This window comes from Opisthocomus hoazin, chromosome 7 (assembly GCF_030867145.1).
Source record: "Opisthocomus hoazin isolate bOpiHoa1 chromosome 7, bOpiHoa1.hap1, whole genome shotgun sequence".
Taxonomy (NCBI): domain Eukaryota; kingdom Metazoa; phylum Chordata; class Aves; order Opisthocomiformes; family Opisthocomidae; genus Opisthocomus; species Opisthocomus hoazin.
This window is the reverse complement of record NC_134420.1, coordinates 27,603,983-27,618,088: the sequence shown is the minus strand read 5'-3', so window position 1 is coordinate 27,618,088 and position 14,106 is coordinate 27,603,983. Positions and strand designations below refer to the sequence as shown.

The 14,106-nt window shown below is 42.2% G+C and overlaps 1 protein-coding gene across 1 annotated transcript in view; it reads right to left on the bottom strand.

Moving 5' to 3' along the window:
• The window catches only part of HSD17B12 (hydroxysteroid 17-beta dehydrogenase 12), a 97,318-nt gene that overhangs the window by 24,344 nt on the left and 58,868 nt on the right, over positions 1–14,106 (bottom strand). Inside the window, exons 4-6 of the mRNA XM_075427451.1 lie at positions 11,669–11,779; positions 7,483–7,547; positions 6,373–6,417 (exon numbers count right to left, since the gene is read on the bottom strand). Of these exons, the coding sequence (XP_075283566.1) occupies positions 6,373–6,417; positions 7,483–7,547; positions 11,669–11,779 (221 nt within the window). The remainder of the gene's footprint in view (positions 1–6,372; positions 6,418–7,482; positions 7,548–11,668; positions 11,780–14,106) is intronic.

Sequence of the window (14,106 nt, the reverse complement as noted above, 5' to 3'; positions counted from 1 at the left end):
CTTTTCTCACTCCAACCCAAGCAGTAGCTCAGGAGCAGACCTTAGGGAAAGAAAAATAATTTTTAAAGTTTTGAATACCTTTCAAGTGATACTCACTCAGACTGCTAAAATACAATAGGAAAAGCTGAGGTAAACATTCAAAGACATCTTTCACATCTTATGGGCCACACAGCTGTTCTACAAAGCCAGAAATCTAATACTACAGTTGTATACCTAGAGACAAACCATTCTACAGTATGATGTTATAACTGCAAGTCATTCTTTCCACTTCCAAAAGGTATAATGATCTGTAATTAAGCCCATGCAAGTACAACAAAGATGAAGGTAGAAAACTTGTCCAAGTTCTCTACTTTGTCAAGCAACTCACAAGCTTCCTTCAGATCTCGCTCACCCATGTGGGGTGAAACCATAACAATTCAAAGCAACAGAAGTTTTTAGAGATCAGCAGTTCCACGTGGTGCACCCACTCGTACAAAACCATCATTGCTACCGTAAGGTAATTCCTAGTGCCTGGGCAGAGGGTTCACACAAGTTCACAAATGTGCTAGCTGTTTAACAAACAGTTAACTGACACCGCGCCCACGCAACACTCACCTGCAGACCTTACACTGAAAGAATTAAGGAACTGTACTCCTGGACGAGCAGTTAAATTTATTGTGAAACCTGTTCTCAGCATCTACTATTCAGTTTTTCTAATGTGTCTGTTTTGAAACAATACCTTCTTAATGCAGCTCCTACCCCAAGCTGAATAAAAATTATTTATAGTTGTAAAAACTGGCAAGTAAACCTGATGTCAACAGAAAATCGCACAGTAACCCACGTGGCAAGGTCAGCAGCCAGGAAGGGGCACAGGACCTACAAACGGAACTCCAAATGTCACACGCTGCAAGCCCTGTTCATTGTCAGTGACTTTCCTTTGAGCAACAGTTTTAGAAGAGAAAGTCTTCCCTATTTAGAGCCACAAACTTTCAGAGTCCAGTTTACAAGGGAAAGCTCTCCAACTAAGCATCTTTCTCACGCTGCCCTTTACACAGGAAAAAGACTACTCAAATAATAAGGCTGAGCTTTCTCTTTTCAAGATGTGGAATACGTATTTGTCTCAACCCTAAATCCACAAAAAGCCACAGAACTCTAGAATTTCCTAAGTTTCCCCAAGTTACTTACACTTTGAAGAAAAATCCCCAGTGTTTCCCTGACTATTTCTGAAAAGTATTTATCACAGCTACATTTCTCTTGCTCCAGATTTCTGTGTATCACTCTCTCAGGTTCAAAGTCAGCAAGGTGGGATACTGCAGCGCTAAATTTCTCCCTCTGGACCATCTGAATGATATTCATGACCACCTTCACAGAACACTTCCAAGTGTTGGCAACTGTCCCTCTCTGTTATAAACTTATATTACGTACTTGGCAAAATCGTCACCCCCCCCCCCCCCCTTCGATTATGACTTTGAATATAAATGTAAAGAAATCTCTTGACAAGACTGGAATACACATATACACAGAGTGATCTCCTCTCACAAGTCAGTGTTGCCACTTCCTTCAGAATTATGTTCCGCTTACTGTGATCCTCTCCAGTACACAGCAAATACAAAAACTCACATCAGGTTCTAGCAGGGTACAAGCAACTATCATCTGATTTCTGGCAGGGTACCTTTACAGACGTGGTATGAGGCTGCAGTAGCTCATCTGAGCACTCACAGGAAAGAGAGATGTCATTTCCTACTGTCTTTCAGGATTATTGCTCCTCAGGCTTTTCTGCTTTCTACACACAGGTCTGCAAAAGAATATTTCCCCGCTTTCTCAAATACACCAGCTTCTTTCTCCCCCTTTCAATTTTGTATCAGTTGCAGGTTTTGTTGTTGGGGTTTTTACTTCCCCCTAAACTCACAGTTTCAGACTCTGCAGGCAGAGTTGTTCTCTTGTCCCGCCTGGGATTCACAACCTGCGATAAATCACCTCTCGCTCCTCTTCCACTGAGAGGGCAGTTGACACTAGATCTCTCAGTTCAGCACAAAGCATTTACGTATTTTGAAGTCTTCAGCAAATTATAAGCTTCTCAAATACGGTGATGATAAAAATCCTCGATCTTGTAGGCTTATTCTCCCTTTGTCTTTGACACTAAGTATATAACATAAGTAAGGTGATCAAGGCGAAGATTAGCACAGGCACCAAGACATGTACATATATGTAATTTACTCTCCCACTTCCTCCGCCAGTGCCAATTTCCAAACACAGCCTGGCCTGCAAGCCTAAAATTTATATTCCCCCACAACATAATAGCTTGCAAACCAATTCAGCTCCTTGCTTAATCAACCGCTAAGCCAGCACTCCCTCAACTATTTAGTCCTACTCATTTTTCAAGAGAACACCAGTTTATGCCTCACTCCCAACGCAATTAGCATATCATGATGCTGCAAACAGGAAAAACATACTTGCTGTTCCTTACATACAAAGTTTCTTTTGCAGCTTCCAAAGGAGAAAGGAGGAGTCCCCGAAGTATGAGAAGCTATCTCTATGCTCATTACCTACCCAGTTTTTTCCACTGGACAGCAAGTTCAGCATTCTTGGCTTTCAGGACATTTATCCAACAGCCAAATCAAGTTTAATTGTTTTTCCAGGTGAAACCAAAGGCTGTAGCATACAAAGGTGAAGTGACACAAGAAAGTGCAGTTGACACAGAGGAAGTATAGATGAAAACTATTAAGAGCAACTATAATTTTGGCTCTTAAACATTTGCTGGTTAGTGAAAAACCCCAGGGCTTTTGACCCAATATTTTATTCAATGTCAGAAATATGTTTAGTTTGTGTCTCAAAATGCAATGAGAGATCAAAAAATTGTAATACAGACCCATGCTACCTGAACTGCCACCAACAATCCTTAAAGAGTTCTGCTTTTTATATCCCTCCAGAAGCTCAAGATGCAATTGTGACAGAACCATGAAACTTCACATACTACCCCGCCTTCCTCATTTATCTGTCAACTCAATCCTTGTATAAGGCTGTATTAAGTCTCAAGCTTTCCAGAGAAAATACCACAAACAAGAATTCTTCATTCTATGTATGGCATCACCAAGACCCAAGGCACTGCTGTTTTGTATATTATACGAAGAACAGAGCAAGCCCTGCACCACACATCCCCATAAAAATTTCACATTTCCTAGAGAGCTTAAAAAGAATCCACTGTGGTTGGAGGGGCAGCATGGTGTTTAGTCAGGTTTTTTAACCAGTATTTTACAAGATGAGAGATTTCCTATGTGTTTTACACAGTTCTACATAGCTTGTCTTCGGTGGTTTACAGGGTGCTTTGAAGGCAGATCACAGGAATCACAACGCTTCATGCCAGGCTGACTGAGCCCCAAAATTGCACCACTGTGGGGTTCATGGGTGACCTAACCCAACAGTGCTCTATGGACATGATGGGCCAGGCAACGTGCAATAGGATTTGGGAAAGACACATGTTCAAAAGCTGTGAACAAAAAAAACAAGTTCTCAAGCATTAGGGAAAATTTCATAGTATTAGATCCTTTACAGATGGGAAAAGTATTAAACAGCAGGACCAACTAGGCTATGAGGTGAAGACAGGGTCTTATCTCTCAGCCCACCCCTTCTTACATGCTGCGTACTCCCTAGGAAATCCAACACAGAAAAAGATGGCCCAAAAGGTAAGGGATTAGCGTTACCCTTCAAAAACACCTGCGTGTACAGCAACAAAACAGACCTTAACATTTCTGCACAACCAAACTGTGCTGAATATTTTGACTTTCCCACTTCAAGCCTAAGGAGTGTTTTGGCCAGAACCGAAGCAGAGGTGTTCGACACGCATGCCAGAGAAGTTACGGTGTCCAACAGAGGTGTTGCTGATGGCACATGGTACAGGTTACCGAGAAGACAGGGGATATCATTACCTTCTAAGCACTTAGGAAGTTTGGTCCGAAAGGCAAGGAAGAAGATGGCAGTGCTCCAGAATGTAACAGGAGCTGGGTTATGTGACACCTCTGACAGGATCTGGAGATACTGTGAGCAGAGCCTGAATGGGTACTAGCAAAACCCGCTCTACCTCTCCTGTACCTTCACCTTTTCAGCAGACCTTCACCTCCTTGCTTAAGAACTCGGTGCTCTCCTCCATCCCAAACATCACACAAGAAGGGAGAATATTATTGTTGTTTTTTTGGTTGGTTTTTTTTTTAAACACACTTATACCCCTGGATAAGTGATAGCATCAACCTAAAATACTGAACCACATGTTCACAGCATTGTGTCCCAAAAATCTAAGTGAAAGGAAGTATAGACTTTTCCTAAAATTATTTTTTCCTACCAGGATTCTCTAGTTCTATGAGTTCTCCTGAAAAAATGACTTACAGATGGTACATATCTCTAATGTGCTCCTCTCCCCAAAACAGTAAGCATCTGGCATGCCTACTGTTTAGTTACACAACAGGCTCATGCAGGAGGAAACATTTTCAAGCCTGGAAGCTTATGCTCAAACGCTGATTACACCCAGTAGCAGGAGCTGTTCACGGTCAAGAAAAAAGTTTTCAAACAGAAGGAAAAACACTATTAACACACAGCGAGCAGATCTTCAGTAAGTTTTTATACGCGTGAAGACAACCACAGTAGAATGTGAAGAGGCTGACGGGATGCAAATTTTACAAGAAACTGTATGACACTGTATGACATGTCAACTCTATTGACCACCACCGATCACAAATATGATGACTCAAGCCACAAAACAGCACTAGTTTATTCCAGAAACCAATATAATCTGGCTGAATCTCTGGAATTTTAGGTGTATATCGAGTTAATGTAGACCTCAACTATTATCCTACCCTGCCACGTACAGAAATAGGTATTAAAGTAGTTCATCTGTAACTTTCCTATTCGAACAAAACTCGTCCAGGAAGACTGGCACCCCAAATTCTTTATCACTGAATAGTGCACTCCCTCTGCTGGCGCAGCACAGAAGTCACACCTTGGCAGAGGCATTCTGATCACACTAATTGCCAGGAGGTCTAATGCATGATAACACTTCTTCAGATTTACACCTGGTGTAGCTCTGTTAACATTAAAAAAAGTCTGCTAAATTACTTCCGTAAGAGAAAACTTTTAAAGATGCCCATTAATAACTGACTTCTCTGATGAAATCCTGCAGGAGTGCAACAAGGCACCACGGGCCACAATCCTTCTCGGTCAACCCAAAATCTGTTTTCGTCAGGCTAGCAGTCTTTTTCCAGGGGAAAAGTTTCTGAAGATTCACTGTTGTAGCATTTCTAATTTTGCAACAAGTAGTTCTAAGATGTCAGATAAAACACACGTGAAAGTGAGAGTTCGCAGCCGCAAGCTGATATTAACAATCCCATTCAGTCATGCAGCGGTTGCATTTTCAGTTTGCCTATGTTTTAATCAGGTGTGAAAATCTTACAGAAGCCTTATTTTAGGAGGTCCTGTGCCTCCTCACGTGCAAACAAAACACTTCAGAGTTTAGACTCTCCAAGAGGACCGTACTTGGTGAATTTAGCGCTTGACCTAATCAAAACAGCTTCAAGAAAGTCAAATCTTCCGAGCCAGCTTTGAAACATCTAACATTTTGGCTCTGAGGCAAAAGGTTAACCCTCAGCTAATGGAGATGCAAATTTTGTTATGCATAGGAAGAGAAAGTTAAGGTTTAGCAGTGAGTAACCACAAGGAGTTTCTTCAGCACTCACTGGTAGTACGCTACTTGACTCCCTGGTGTCATATAAGCAGCTGCTATTGCCTCTGCCCCTTTTAAGCTCTGAAATACTAGGATCAAAATCTGATTTTTGCATGGGCCTCATGTTAATAAACAAGGGAACACCCATATGTTTTTGCCTGAAGTCAGGCTGATTTCTTCTCAATAAAATCTTCAGCTTAAATATCAAAAAGGGAAGGTGACTTTACTTCAAAAGTTAATGCACGCTTCCGTGAACTTGGTTCTCCTTCTTGCTCACATATTTCACAGAAAACATGTCAGTGCCTTCTCACTACAGTGCACAAAAACCTGAGGTGTGTAGAGATAAGGGTTGCCCACCTTAAGAAACACAGATACAAGAGGAGAAACTAATGAACGATTCAGAAGGAGGACAAGAGCAACAAGCATTGGAGAAGCACTAAGTGTTGTTCTGTGTACATGCCTTGCTCTTCCAAAGACCCAACAGGTATCTTTGCAACAAATTACCTTTCACACAACAATCAGAAGAGTCTGATACGACAATCATAACCTCTGGGTTACTCTAAGGTGAAAAAGGAACCTGCGGTCCAACAGGTGAAAGTAACTGCTTCAGACAACTGAATTTTAGTTGTTTACCAGTTTTGAAATAAGACATCGAGAACACGCGTCGGTGACGGGGCACTTACCTTACAAACAGACATGATGTTAATGTTGACCATTTGGTCAATTGTCTGCAAGAAAACAAAGTTTTAGATTTTGTTTTGGTTTCAGTTATTTGATCAATATTTACACACCCTCTGGGCTTAAGTGCCAGGATAAATTAAACCCTACGCTTCTACATCCACCTTTTACTCTTTGCCTTCCTGCTTAAGTATCATGAAGAGTGACAGACATTCAAAGCAAAGTCTGTGAATTGCTCTTGGTGGAGTTTGATCGCCAATTAGGGACTCATACTGATAAAGGACAACACAGATGTATCACATTGACACTGTATTTCCTAACAATATTTGCAATATATATGAACTTTAATAAATTCTGGTATTTTAGACACGTTCAAAAATTAATGTCTGTATTTTGCTCTTCACCATTTTATAACAGTGTTTTAGTGACTTAAAAGTTTATTCATCAGGTAAAAAAAAAAAAGGATTTTTTTGTTAAATATTATGAAGCTTATTTGAAGGTGAACCAAAAACCAGATACATTTATCAATACTTAAGCAGCAAACACAAAACCACAGCGGATATTGTGAACTACAGGGGTTTTAGAAACAAAATCATGCACCAGTGAAATTGTTCACAACCAGAGTTTTCAATGTACCCAGTGCAACCAAGATTGTTCCTACAGTACAAACAGTCCAAAACGGTCATATTTAAGTTTCATAACAGTGTTATGGAATACACAGCTTCCATTCACAGAGTCGCTTGCTTCCCTTCCCTTCATTCGCTTAAGAACCCCCCCAGCCCACAAGCTGAAGCAGCTCAGGAACAGCAGCCAGATGAGAAGGCAGAGGGGAGTGGAATCCAAATACTGACCCCAGCACATTTGTCTGAAATGGAAATACAAAATTAAGAAGCAGGGAAGAGGATGTAAAAATCACAAGACGAGAAGCCGAGACTGTCATCACCTGAATTGCGCTGTGCTGTGTATGTAGATCTCCCAGGTCTCTGAGCCCTTACTTCTGATCAGAAAACCTTGGTATGTGGGCACCTTCACCAAGCCTAAATGCTTTTGCCCTCTCTGCTAAGCATTTGGAGCGAACAGTGAGAACACAGTGAAGGCACCACAAAAGCACTTACCTTATCCAGGTCCGGAACATCAAGAAAATATTCAGGATAAACATATGCAACTCCCACGTTGTTGACTGAAACGAAAGCATGAAGTTTTCATTAGCTTGTTTGGGTGCCATCTGATTTCTCATGCTCTGACTAACGACACTTCTCCAGCACTACTCCCGTAAAATGCTGCGTTTAAAACATTCTAACCCCTCTAGCCAAGTTTCCTGAACTGTACATCTACTGTGTACACACACAGGGGAATGTGGGAGCGAACCCGCAAGCCACTTCGAAGGTGTAAATGTGGGTTCTCCCCTTGTTTGGGAGCTGGCACCCCCCTCCTCGCCCCGGCCCCGCATTCCGGCGGAGCAGAGGCACAGGCGCGGCGCGGCCGGCAGGGGGCAGCAGGAGCCCGGCGGCGGGCGCGGGGCCGCGGGGGTTGGGGGAAAGCAGGGGGCCCCCCGCCGCCGCCCGGGCGAGCAGCCCGTGTTCCCCAGGCCGCCGGAGAGGGTTTCTGGCTCCGTTACACGGAGAACCTCCGCAAAAAAATTAAAAAATTAACTGAGAAAATGTATTTCATTAAACCTAATTATTTTGTTCCCCTCACTCCAGCCTGGCAAGGTTTTATTCTCCGACGTGAAGCCAATATCCGTTCTCGAATCCCAGGACAAGTAGGGAAAAACTCCTCACAGGGCTCCCAAACAGCCTGGGCCGCCTTGAACTTCATCAAGCACAGTGACACGGAGGGGGGGATTAAAAAAAAAGGCCAGCAAATGGGATCTCCGTTTCCTAAGTACGTGCTGTTCATCTTACGCAAGTGAATCGTGTGACACGCGGTTGCTGTGGCAACATTTTACATTTATACGGCGCCTCGCACCCCAGAGCATCCCCGGGTGCCGCGTCTGCTCGACGGCGCTGTGCTCTGCCGGGGCAGGCGCCTGCACAGGGCAAGCAGCACCAGTAGAAGGTACCAATGCCTTTTTTTCATTAAAAAATAAATTAAATAGCCCGTACACCTGTGCCAAAAGCCATCATCTTCACACCCAAAGTGAAAGATACAGAAGCAATAGGGAGGCAGGACACACGCAGCAGAGCGGCCGGCAAAGCCACAAACTTCACTCCAGGGCTCCCCTGGATGACAGCTATTGAGTATTGACAGCTTCATCTATCTAGGGAAACTCTTTGTTCATTAGTCACGTTGTGTGCTTCCAATTTTTAACTTCTAGATAACCTTTAAAAACACAGGAACTGGAGGAGAACAGGGAGCTGGCAAACTCCCAGCAGACGTTTGCTACATTTAGAAAGAGAAAAGTTTTAAAAAGGAAGAAGGTCCAACCTTACTGTTGCAAGAGTGAGCCAGATTTTTTCCTTCTTTTCATCTTAAAATAAACTACTTTTCAGTCCATCTCCCTGGAAAGGATTTTGGCTATGAACCGTCGCAGGGTTTGGGGACTAACCTTGCTTATTCTCTCGAAACACAGAATATTTATATGATTCATGCTACAGAGACAGTCACACCAAATTCACACCCCTTCCTGCAGACTGGGCCCCAGATATGTACCATTCCACTTCCAGCAATCATTTTCTACCACATCGTACTTTGCTGCAGTTTGGAACAGAACATTAAAAGAAAAATCAGTTTTTGGTTTGTACAGGCGTATTTTACCTAGAGAAATCTGAGTAACAACATGGTAAGACACTGTCCAGCTGAAACTGCTTTCGAGAATCACAGCGACTGAAGAACAGCAAAAGGAAGATTTCCCACCTCTGCTCGTTTAACATATTGCTGTAGCTAGCACATGTTCGAAGTCACTGACAGACGCTGTTTTGAACACACAGCAAAACATTATGCAAACTCTTTTAGCCTTCCTACGTGGGTGAGAAGCAGCTTCCAAATAAGAAGTTTACAAGGATTTCAATCTGTAAGTACTTCAGTTAGACTCTGTGCAACTACATAACCAGAAGCTTGATCTGGAGCGATGTATGTGGAGACTCCGGTGCCTAAGTATAAGGTTAAAAAGTAATCAGCATCGATCAATGGCAACTATGTTGTGCTACCAACGCTTCTCATACCTATCATTCCAGATGAGACCTGAAAGAAAAAAATTTACTGGAACCTGAGAACTCACCCCTTATGCCTGTTTTCTTTTAACCCATGTTTTGCCCTCACACAAACATGACGAATGGCAGTTCAGCAAAAGCTATATTCTGGATTGCAACAAATGCTACAGAATTTAAAATATAAGGCGCTAAAGCACGAAATGAATTGCCATAAAAAATTAAGATACAATCTTTCTGGAGTAGCCATCATCTGTGCTAAAAAAAAAAAATCACATTGGCAAGTGGTTTCTATTAATACAGCTGTATCTGGGAAAAAGAAGAATCCTGTGTATCCTGTAATCTGATGATCTCCAGCATGAGCTCTACTAGAACCACTAGCGATCAGTTAGACAAGAGATTTCTGTAAATCTGCACTGGCAATGGCTGCTAGAAAAAAAGCAGACTAACTCAGCTGGAGAATACACAACTCTAGTGCATTTAGTTGCTATTTTTACCATGTTTTTAGTCAAGGTGCTCACGCAAACATTAGCAAGAATCAGGCTTTGCTTGAGGAATATGCTTGTTTTCCTGTAACAAGCTTACACAAAATTTGAGACACATTCACTGTTTTAATGCCCACTCTGAGCAAGGCTATGAAGAGTCAGATTTTCATTATTTTGTGCATCACCATAACCTTATCGCAGCCTAAGAAATAATAAAACCCCTTCCAGTGTGGATATGCTCCTCACACAGTAAACGGTTTGCTGGTGTTTTGAGACATTTAAGTGATACACTATTCTGCAGCAATTGCTATGTGACAGGCAGCTTGCAAGCCTCACGCTCCCCGAGTTGATTTTGACAGGACAGATTAGAACAGACATTACTTTTAATCTTCAGACTTTCTTTGGAACTTATTTCCTTCAGAAACAAGAAACCAGGCATCTACAGCTTTGTCACAAACATTCTTTACACAAAACACATTGTTGGCACTTGCATTTACTCCAGTGGATTTGAATTTTTATACCAATTAAATACTGGATGTCATGGATTGTACGTATATTAGGGAACATTCTGGGCTTTACCCTTTAATGTTATGGTTAAATTGAGTTTTTACACACACTGTTTTCTTGGGCATTATTTGCAGACATTGTATAACAAGAGCAATCTATTAGTAACAAAGTTCATATAGTATATCATCATGTGTACAAGAAATTTATTTTGAAATACGCTTTTTAGAAAAATATAGTTCTAGCTCCAATTCCTGCAGTTCAGGTTAGTAAAATGAGTTTTGTAGTGAGAAATACTTCGTCAGACAACATCTACCAGTAGAAGTCTGAGCCACGCCACTTCATAAAATTTCATGCCTTATTTTTAGCCATCACCAGTTCTCACCCCCATACTGAGTAACCGCAGACATACAGGATATGCACAGGTATACGTGCTTCTAACGAAAGAACCAGAAAACTGATAACCAACTGCCTTTACTCAGGGAAAGATTCAGGTACATTGCTGTTGTATTTAAATTCCTCTTAGCTTGTGATAAACACTTTCTTGAAATCACCGCAGTTCTACATTTGACAAAGTCACCGGATGGATCACCTTGTCTTTTCCAGGACTACCACTCCGCCCACGCTCCCACAACATCACAAGCCATACTCTGGCATATCGCACTGCTACCAGCAAAAGAACCGCAGCTTACCAACATGACCAGAACACCCCTACAACTTTTGAAACAGGAGCCAGTTATCTGATGCTACACTGTAATGATTAAATTTCAACAGCTCTGTAATTAAAAGTTAACGGTTCTCCCACAGGGCTCTACTGCTAAGCTGAACTTAAGTATCTGGAGCTTGCCTAACTTCTAAGGCAGCATTAGGTCAAGTCACTGTGCACGCAATCATCAGCTACAGAGCCTTTAGCAGGCACACAATAACACATCGAAAACGTTCAGTAAGCGTCACACAATTCCTAGAACGTAGGCATACATGCAGGCACCATCTCTTGCAGGGTATCAACACGAAGCTAAAAGCATCTCCAGCATGCAGCAACACAGTTCCAGTTAGGCAAATATTAGCTGTCGTGAATTGGTTTCAATGAACTTCAACAGGGGAAAAGGTAGGCATGTCAAGAAGGAACACCACTCAAATATTTTGAAAGATCAGATACAAACCTAAAACACCGATCTCCAGGCCTTCCAATCCTGCTTTGATTCTGCTGTAAATGTCTTCTCTCTCTCCAAAGTCTGCCACAATGACTTTTGTTTCCACTTTGTACTTCTCCCCTAGAAAAAAAAATTTTAAAAGTTTAAGTTTGAAATAGTTGAATTACCACTCAGATATTAAGAACATCTCAGTTATCATGGTTTTAGAAAACATTATTTTAAGTAGCTGCTACTACACATTAACATTTTCACCTCTGCAATAGGAATCCTTGAATTTTAACATAACCTGCGCAAGAAGTTTGCGATATTAAGCTACTTCTGGTGACAAGTAAATTCTGAAACGATTCAGCACATTTTATAAGGGACCATGAAGATGGCAAGAAAACAAATTATACAGGTTTGCACAGAATAAAAAAAAAAAGCAGAAATCAGAAAACACACGTACACAACAGTGTTGAAGTACAGCTTGTGAAGAACACTTATTTCATACTTAAGCCAAATGGTAAATGAGTTGCCTCAGACCAAGCAAAACAATTCTTTATTGCCCTCTGTTTCCATTCACACTGGTGCCATAAAACTTTGATTATTTAGTATTTTGAACACAAACCAAAGTGGGAGCAAGTGGGTGAACAAGAAGTGCAGAACTTCAAGTTTAATCATTCCAAAACTGTTCTGTTGTGCTGTCATCTCCATCCTTAACAGAACAGGAAAAATACACTTAGCCAACTACATTTTGAAATAGAAGCAAGCAAGTATTAAAAATACTTCACGTATAAAGTAATTCTGCTTCCATCAAGCTAAATTAATTACATTGAATTAAAATCGGTGCAATGTCCTCTCAGACTTCAAAAGGGCAGAACAGCAGCTTAACATCGCAGCATCTCTGTGCTTTGCTGCACCTGACTCCCACCCCTGTGTTCCTTAAGGCACCTGTGTACAGCCTGAGAAGGATTCTGCAGCACTTTGTCCCCAGAGCCATTCATAAAAGCAGTGCCATGTTAAAGGAAAAGAATCATTCACAAAAAGATTAGAAGCAGCCAGATTCCCATGACGCTCCTTCCCATTCAAGGGAAAGCCGCGACTCCCATGATCCTGCCGTCCATTCATGCAGAATCATGAATCTACTGAACTCGCCCGTTTGCTGGCTTCCTCCCCTCCCCCCCCACCATATCCCTAATGGCAGATGAAATTATTTCTCCTCCTTTTCCCTCTCCCCACCCTCAACCTCTTCATCTCTCCTGAACAGCTGCATTGTTTAAAAATCCCCTGAGAGATGCTGCTATGTCAAATGACGACGTAAATAGCATTAAGCCCCTGCTGCAGCAGCAGTCTTGTGATCGCGTCAGAAGAAAATCAAGTTCAACATTGGGGGGGGGGGGGTAGAAACAGTCTATTTTTGAACACAACTGTTCTAATATTCAGCACACACATTCAAGTCCTTACAGGACACCGAATTAAAGGCAGCGTTAGAGGCACATCTAACATGTGCAAGTGGACTGGGAGGGCAAAGCCCCAGTCACACACTGCTACACACGTGCCATTTTTAACTGCTTTGCGGGATCTGCAGCTGTCTTCACCGCCACTCAGATGCCTCGTGAAACGCAAGTTGTTTAAGGGACCCAAACACCATCCTCACAGATTTGCTCAGCTGGTACTGGCCCTTTCACACCAAGAACTCTTCACTAGGACTGTTACTGATCTGTCTTTGAAGTCTATTAAAATCACTACACGGACACTGAGAGGACAAGGTAAGGAAAAAAAAAATCTGAAGACCTCATACTATAAACAGAAAAAAAACAAAAGCCCTCACACCACTGTTCATATAAGACCCTTCTTTGAGCCTGTGGAAAATTAGCAAAGAGCCATTACATTTAAGGTAGCTCAGCAACACACCTATGAGCAGGTGCGGCACCCTTTGCGGACAGAGGGTGGGTAGCACAGTGTATGAAATCATATGAAAAGTAGAAGATTGCCCACCGGCACAGGCAGAGGACAGAGTCTTTGTGTCATTGCTCACTGCAAGCACGAAAGACTGTCCTGCCCTGGCAGGTGCCACTCACTGACCAAACCCTCCCTCCTCCCTGTTTCACGCCAGCATTCAGGTATCTTGCGACTTCTGCATACCCCGTGCTCTGTCCCACAACCTGCAATAGGTGGGATGATCCACTACATCAGTGAAAAGACCAGTAGATACACCCCACAAAACGGTTTGATGCCAAACAATGATGCAAATCACTTAAAGTCACCTCTGCATAAGCTCATCCTAGCAGTCAGAGCACAAGGTGCAGAGGAGAACAGATGTGCTTTGTTCTGTATGAACAATGGAAAAGGGAATTTCCCTGATCTTAAGAAGGATTAAGATGTTCTCACACAGATGGGCTAGAAGAGAGAGTAGCGCACATCCTTGTTTTCTCTGCCAAAATGATTCTGAGATGTAGCATGATAGA